An 8,308-nucleotide genomic window follows, 5' to 3' on the forward strand; every position below is an offset into this window, starting at 1 on the left:
ATTTCTTTGTGATCTGGTAAATCAAATTTTGACCCACCTTAAAACAGGTCACTTTTCTATTATTTTGACTAAGTAGCACACAGATGCTCCTGTAATTACTTTAGTCTAGAAAGTCCATCAGTTTCTTTCCAAAGATGCCAGAATACATAATATTCCAAGGCAACATTCATATCCAAAGAGACCAGTTATTTTGTAAATCAACACAGAACAAAATCATGGTATCATCTTTAAAAGGGAGTCATCTTCCCTTTCATGGAAATTGATATTCCCTGAAACTGAAGGAAGTTGCTATCAATATAGGCAACTTCACCAGCAGGACAAATCCAATGCAGAAGAAAGGAGCTGTATAAGACTAGGAGCACTTCAAAAGCTTGGGTTTCTTTTCAACTGCATGGCAGAAGCTGGAAGGAATAGTGAATACAGGTAGAATATGTGTGGCTAAGTTTATACCATGAGGAATCAGGCTCTAATTTCTATAGGCACAGTTGATGAAGAATTCCAATAACACATTCTATTCAAAGCTATCTGTTTGAACACATATTGTGATAAAGTTAAAAACAAACACAAAAATGCAATTGAGACCAGATGGAGAGGCCCTTAAGCTTATTTGCTGACGCCCCTAACTAGCTACATAGCTACACAGTGGCACATCAAGAAGAACCCCCCTGCCAGTTCTAGACAGTCAACCATCTGTACCTAAAAACATTGCACTTCCATAGGGTAGGGGAGTTAAACACACAGAAATATGGAAGAGACAGAGATTCTGTGCAAACATTTCCCTTGGAAACTCCTATCTCAGCACGTCCCCAGTAAAGGTAATTACCTCCCTTCTACACTTACCATGAGACTCTGCAACACAATATTTGTTCCTCTTTCCCTGTTGCTGGCACACGTAAGCTCTCCAAGCCTTGAATATCAAATTGTGGAGTAAGTGCCTGAAAAATAATTTAAAAAAGCATCTGATGTAACAGCTACCAATGCCTAGAAGTAGGATTCTTTTAAGTTCAGCTGCACTCTGAAGATATGCTGGATAAGAAATTTTTACTGCATCCTAAGAAACAAAAAAAAGGGGGGGGGGAGAATATTAAAAAAACAGTGAAGACATTGCTCTTGACCTAGATGTATCATTTTACTATATTAATCGTTCATTGGCATTAAAAACTTCTTCAGAACCTAAGGAAAATTTCTCATATAGCTATATACACACAGTAACAGAAAGCAATTTCACAAACCTGTAATGGCTGTCAGCTCTGAGTATCAACTTCCTTTCTCTGCAAACAGGCCACCGCTCCTTCCACACTCTGAACGTTTTTTGAAGAATCTTCTGGTCATAAAAGCATCTAGGCAGGTGAAAGATTTGGGCATGGGAAACTTCAAACATGTTTCCAGGTTGACCACCAATACATTCAATGCAGATTTTCATTTTGTCTGATAAGCCTAAGAGCATCTAATTGCATGCTACCCTAGTGTGACACCCTATTCCAAGACTCTTTAAGTATGACGAGAAGCAATCAGTTCATTGGCTCTAAATACTAAATGATGCAAATATTTTCCTTGCCAATTTTGGTCTTAGTTATTTTAACATAAAATATTTTACATATCAAAATAAATACAAAAGCTGCTTGCAGATTTTATAATGCTTTGATATTTCCATCGTGTTCTTAGAAGCAGCATACTGATCTCAAGTCATCCCAAATGTAAGATCTTTCCAGAGAACACTTAAATAAGCTTAAAAACTACTTCAGAAAGTTGCACATTATCCATGCCAAAAATGAAGCTGTTTATCTATTCGTTTACCTTCTCCTTCTGCATGGATGCTAACGCACAAAATGGATTTACAAGTCACATATGGCCTCCAAATCCTTTGAACCCCAGAAGAACAGCCTCTACTTCTACACCCAAATTTAATTATCACACCTGACCAGGTAAGAAGTGATGCTACATTTCAAGTGAACTGCAAACAACTAAAAATTCAGGTAGAAGAGAATCAATATGATGGAATTAGGATTTTGATCGCTTATCTCATAGGATAAAATTCTCTTTTAACTAAAAACAAGGGTCCTCATCTATTATTCAAGCAATTCACTTCTTTATTTTTAAATATTCTCTGAAACATTCTTCTATTTGGTCAAAACGACCTGACCAACATTTTACAAACGTGGAAGTTTCATCAGCTGGAGTATGAATGCTTTCCAAAATTTTCTCAACTGTTTGTATTTTGGATGGAGAGAAGGAAAATGGAAGGACCCACAAAACACACAAGCTAACAAACAAAAAGCATACAAGAAGCCCAGACTAACTTCATTAAACTGGTCTCGCCTATAATATGAACAGGATTAGGTCCAGAATACCTCAATGTTTGTCAGTGAAACATACAAATCCTTTCACAAGTTGCAATTCATAGCTACCTACCCCAAGTTGCTAAGTCATTCCAAGCACTCAAGCAGGAAAAAAAAATAAAGAAAAAGAAGAAAAGAAAGGAATGAGCTATACATTTATTTTTTACTCGGTGCACTAACATATAACTAACATGTAAATAAAAGCTATGGAGAACTGGCAACTCCTGATTCTAAAAAGGCATTTAATTATTGCTTATATTTCTTTCTCAACTTTAGAGAATATATTTCCACTCATTCTAAAAAACAACAGCAACAAAAAAAAACATTGTCCTGAATTTACACAGCCAAAGCAAGTAATGCAAATTCAGTATATGGGATAGCAAGAACAGCAAGGTTCACAGGACAGCTTCCCTTTACCAACTAAGGCAGGCACAGTCAGAATATTTTTAGCAGAGTACAGTGAAACTGGGCAACAAAGGGCCTGATCTTACTCTGACTGAAACAAATGCATGTCTTTCCACTGGTAACTGCCTCAGTTCCCAGGGGCGTGGTAAAACAAGAATGAACATGCAAATTAAAACTAAAGCAGAAAAGAGTATAAAAGTGTCGATTTTTAGTAGCTGAACACTAACAACAAAAATGAATCATCTGCTACAGGTATTTTGAAGTCAGATGCAAAGTGTAGCAAAACATATATAGATACACACATTAAGAACAACACTGCAAACTGTGAAATGAACTGAAGATCGAGATCTATTTGTGTTCCAGAGTATTTATAAATTTGAAAAATCATTACATTTAAAGCATGTGTCACATTCATACCCTATCATTTGTATGCACGTGCAGTTCAACTTCATCAAGACAACTACAGGTCCTCTGAATATGGTTAGTGAACTTTAACCACAACTATTAAAACAACAAACAAAAAACAGGAGCAAGAGAAGTATTCAAATGATCTCAAAAGACACCCAAAGATTTTCTTGACAGCCAGTCGTCTCTTAGCCCAACGTTACAGTACTAAACCATACTAAAAAAAACAAAAAACAAAACAAAACAAAAAAAAAACACAAAACCAACAAACATCTAAATTTCTGGAACTTCATCTACCTTGCTTTGGAAGGAAGAACTTGTCCAAATGTCTTTTTTGCCCACAGATAGAAGAACTTCCTTGCTAGGTATCTGGAATATAAGAAAAGTTTAGCATCCTTGGACTCTACCACTGTTAACTTCCAGGCAGCAGTAAAAATACGAACTTTTAGGCTAGTTTCAGTAATAACACTAAGGGTCTGACTCTACAGAGATCAAATGCATATACAAAATATCTACACCCTGAAATTAGTACCTTTAACAGGTCTACTCAACAAACATAATGAGGTCAGTGACACACTTGCCTAGGAAACCTAGCTGACAAGGTATTTTCAAGCAGCCCAGTTACACTCAGTGATACTGAATAGCAGTCTGCTGATTAACTGGGGTGCCTTTTTCAAGATTAGAAGAGTAACACTACTATTTCTCTGGTCAACCAGCTGTGTCAGACATATTTCCAGAACAGTGAGCCAATCTAATGTTTACCCCTGAAAGAGGGAGATGTTCCTTCTTTCCACCTCCCCCACAGCAGTTCTGCTTCTCCAGATGCCTGTTCCACTCACTCATCTACGACTGTGATACTATCACTTTTTTTTTCAAATGGATTTAAGAGTTAATTGCTTCACAGATAGCCCCCATAAGCACGAAAGCTGACACAGCGATTAAAGCACACAGCCATGAAGAGGGCCTCCCTCTTTCAGCAAGCCTGAGCTGCTACATCAGCTCCATTTGTTCAACAAAGTACTAGGCTTTTGATCTCCAAACAATTACCATCCCATCTTTGTCAAGATTCCTTCAACAAAGGAATATAAAGAAACACAAGAGGAGAGCAAGACTACATTATTATACCTGGCAGTCCTCTAGTAACGCACAGTGTTAAACAGTCATTGTTTACATTAGAAAATCAAAAATGTAGGAAATTTGAGCTAATACATGTCTTCACTTTACCACAAGACATCTTCAGAACTGCCTGACAGACCTGTGAATAAAACCTTTGCCTTAGCCTTCACTTGTACTACTAAACCCAAACTTCTTCAGGGGTGACTCCCACCCCTGCTCCATTCAGTAAAAGATATGTAATGTACTTATCACCTGATCTGGAATTCTTTTAACCTTCTTCCTCGATTCCAGGTATACCCAGCTTGATGCAGACAGTCATGACCTCTGTCCTGAAACTGTCCGTCAGGCTGGGAAGCAACAGATTGCCCATCTGAATGTATTTCAGGCCTAGGTAGCGGTTGGATTTCATGTACGTCAAGGCATTTTAATCTTAAAGAAAAAGAAGAAATATTTTGTGTAAAGCTATATTAACTGAATTATTTCAATAAATTAACTTATAAAAATTTGTACAATCACATATAGAAGTTAACAGCTACACAATGTTAAAACATATTTATTGTCTCTTTGTCAGGCATTTTTCATTATCTTCATCTCTGGAATGTTAAGACCATTTCCCCAGGATGAGCAGTAAGACAACTCAGTGTAATCGAGATACAGACAATTCCCTTCTCCTCTAAAATTGAAATGAAAAGGTACTAAAACACATTTGTGCTTCCTCTCCCGTGTGTGTATACAATAAAAATTAAGGCCTTTGCTGAAAGTTTTGAATGTGTTTTTCTGCCTTTTTATTCTTGAGCATACGAAGCTTTTCCGTCTACAGCTAAAAAACCATCTCGAGGACCAGGGAACTGAGGTGAGAATTTCTCAATGATTATTTTAACTGGAAATTGACTTATACATACTGCACTTTTCCTAGGAGCTCTTTCCTAGCCTTGCTTATATTTGAACTAGATGTAACTTTTGATCTAAATGTAACTCAATGAACTTTTTTTTTATTCATAAAAAAAAAACCTTCCCATTTTCGCAAATCCATCCTTAAAAAAGCAAAATTAAGCATATTTACCCATCATATAGTTTACTTCCACATGTACTTCTGATCTGAAAAATACCTTATGTTTTTATGAATTCTAAGTATTTTGTCTTCACAAATTCCTGAAAACAAGAATAATAAAAAAATCTAACCAGATAAAACTTGCTGGACCAGTTGTATTGAAGCTTCTTTCCCAAAACAAATACTGCCACCACCCTGAAAATTTGCACATTAGAACCACAAACACATTCTTGAACTCCATAACAGGCAACAGAATAGAACAGTCTCAAATCTCACCCTAGTAACTGCCTGAACTGAGCTAGAAAAAACATGGCTACAGTTAGAAAAAAACAATCTTGTTTCCACAAAGTTATTGGAACAATCCATGCTAATAAGTTTCAGGAGTTCAACAGAACGAGCATTCACAGCATGAAGAATAAATCACTGAAAACAAACAAACAACGCAGTTTCCTACAGTTTATTAGTTAAAACCTCCTAGGAGGAAACAGTATTTTTGCCTTGTTCCACCCAGCTGCAAGGAGATAAAACAAAACCAACAAAAGAAAGTGACCTATATTTTGCAAGAGACAGAAATCCTTCTGCTCCTATAAAATATTGTCTGAATATTTTCTGAAAGAGGTAGGCCCCATCTGGAAGACAAAAGAATTCTGTGCACATAAAGATATGCAGTAAAGGCAACTGTATGCACCTTGAAGAGAAGGGTTTAAGGGTCTTGTAAAATTATGTTAAGTAGTTTTCAGCCTAAGGTTTTGTACATGTCTATTAGGTCCAATTACCTCTAAAACATTCCAAACTGTTCCAAAGGCAAGTATTCAAGCTTTGATAAAACATGTAGAAGCTTTGCATTAAAGTCTAAGGATCAAGAAAGATTTTTTTTTTATACTATAGTGCTACGATAACGTAAACCCCCACAAAGTCATCCTTTTGTTTGCCTTTTGTTGTTGTTTAATTATTATTATTATTTATCTAGAAGAGGAACACATTCTGGTTAATAACATTCCGCGGAGACTATAACTTTCTGCTATCCCATGGAATGTATAAGATGTCATAACAAAAAAAAGTAGCCAAGGTCTTTAACAAGACAGCATCCTATTATTACTTACCTGCTTTGGGATTTCTCCATTTTGCTACAGTTCCAAGTCTGCAGTAAATAAATGCACTTGCTGCCCTGGAATGTTGTTTATTAGCTTTGGATAAAAAAAAATAAATTGTTCCTGTTATTTGTCATGAATTTATCAAATGCATTTATGCTAAATGCACTCTCTGAAGAAGGACAGGAATTTGTCTCACCCAACCTGCATACAAATTGTGCACTGTGCATTTCTAGGTGTTTAATATGAAAAGCATCCATCTGCACAGCCTTGCTGACCTGAACAATACCATGCTGACACAGTCCGTTGGTAACAGACAGGCACAACTGTTTGGATCTTAAACCAGCAACTGTGCCTAGCTAAAGCTGTGCTGGAAAGATGGTAGAAAATGGAGATGACTGGAAGTTATGTTCCCCAATTCAGAACTAAATCAACAGTCTAGGTGTAGAAAATCAGTACCTGCCCAAACTGATTTCTCACTTTGTTTTTAAACTACTGGCCTCCACTGCCTTCAAAAAGATAAAAATTAAGAAAATAGCAAGTTCCTGCCACCTGCAGCAAATCCTTCTGTATACACAGCGCCTTACACCTGCCAAAGGCCTCAGAGGAAGTAGGACTGTGAAACCACCTGAACTTATAACCAGCCGCCTACTTGTAAACATGAGATCCACCATGTAAATTGCTGCAAGCAAGGCTGAAGTTGTGACAGAAAAAAGAAAAAAAAAAACACCTCACTGCAGCCGACCTGAGCTCTCCCGGACGAAACCCCTTAGAGGCAGCGAGCCAGAACCTAATGGCTCGGTGTGCTTGTGGAGGAACGCCAGAAAAACAGGGGACTAGACCAGCCTCCCTCAGTGCCCTGCGGGCCGGGGACTCTCCCCTCACGAGGAGCCGCCCCAGAGCCCCCTCAGAGCCCCGGGCGGGAGCCCGCCGAAGGGACGCGGGGCGGGGCCTCAGGGCTAAGCCCCGCCCCCCGCCACCGAGAGGGGCCGGAGCGCCGCCCTCGGCAGCGCCGCCTCCGCAGCGCCCCCCAGCGGCGGAGGAGCGGTGCCCGCCCCGGACCCGCCGCCGCCGGGAGGAGCAGCGGCTGCGGCGGTCACCGCGGGCAACAGCCGGTGCCTTGCACACGCTTCCCCGCCCGAAGCGGCGTGCCGGCCCGCCGGGGCAGCGCCCGCGGAGGCAGCGGGGGAACGTGGAGGCAGCTCCCCCCGCGGCCGTGCAGCGCCGCCCCGCCGCCCCAGCAGGGCGCTGGGTGAGCCCCCTGCTACGAGTCCTGCGCGGAACGCAGCGCCCCGCCTCGCAAGGCAAAACCGAGGAACGTTTGTTTATTTCACTCCGCTTTGTAACGCCGATTTTCGACCGGAGATCAAAAGGAAAAATAAAAAAAATAAATTAAAAAAAACCACGCCGTTTTTATTCACCGCAGCCCCGCTTTTATTCACCCGGCTCCGCGGGTCTGCGCCCCTCAGCGAGGCGCCGCCGCTCCTCTCGGCGGCCGGGCTGGCACCGGGGCTGGGGCCGGGGCTGGGGCTGACAGGGGCCCGGGGCGCTGACTGACGGGGGGCCGCCGCTGACGGGGCCCGGAGCCCTGACTGACTGACAGGACCCGGTCCCCGCTTCCCGCCCTCCCCTCACACCGCCGCCCCGCACCCCTACCGCTGCCCGCCCCCCCTCCGGGCTGCCCTCCCTCAGCGCCTGCAGGCCCTCGGCGCTCCCCGCGGGCTCCCTCACGTACCGCAGCGGCAAAGCGACGGCTGCTCGGCGGGGCTCGCCGTGAGGCACCGCATCGAGCGGCGTGGCGGCGCGGCCCCGCTCCCTTCAGCGCCTTTTTCCAGTCAGGCGCCGCGCGGGGGAGCCCCGCCGCCAGCCCTCGGCTCCGCGCCTGCGCGCGGGTCGTTAAA

At 41.9% G+C, this 8,308-nt stretch overlaps 1 protein-coding gene across 8 annotated transcripts in view; it reads right to left on the reverse strand.

Moving 5' to 3' along the window:
• SFI1 (SFI1 centrin binding protein) overlaps positions 1-8,275 on the reverse strand; it is a 34,285-nt gene extending 26,010 nt beyond the window's left edge. For 2 of the 8 annotated variants that reach the window (XM_066978877.1, XM_048064090.2), the window contains exons 1-6: positions 8,143-8,275; positions 6,420-6,503; positions 4,518-4,694; positions 3,447-3,518; positions 1,233-1,340; positions 841-935 (exon numbers count right to left, since the gene is read on the reverse strand). In XM_066978877.1, the coding sequence (XP_066834978.1) occupies positions 841-935; positions 1,233-1,340; positions 3,447-3,518; positions 4,518-4,694; positions 6,420-6,439 (472 nt within the window). In that variant the 5' untranslated portion in view covers positions 6,440-6,503; positions 8,143-8,275. Of the gene's footprint in view, positions 1-840; positions 936-1,232; positions 1,341-3,446; positions 3,519-4,517; positions 4,695-6,419; positions 6,504-6,611; positions 6,845-6,866; positions 7,086-7,137; positions 7,359-7,849; positions 8,026-8,142 lie in introns of those variants that run through there. The other 6 variants (XM_066978883.1, XM_066978880.1, XM_066978878.1 and 3 more) reach the window with 6 other exon arrangements.
• Between the last annotated feature and the right edge of the window lie 33 nt (positions 8,276-8,308).

The sequence above is a fragment of the Anser cygnoides genome, chromosome 17 (genome assembly GCF_040182565.1).
Source record: "Anser cygnoides isolate HZ-2024a breed goose chromosome 17, Taihu_goose_T2T_genome, whole genome shotgun sequence".
In the NCBI taxonomy this organism is placed as follows: Eukaryota; Metazoa; Chordata; class Aves; order Anseriformes; family Anatidae; genus Anser; species Anser cygnoides.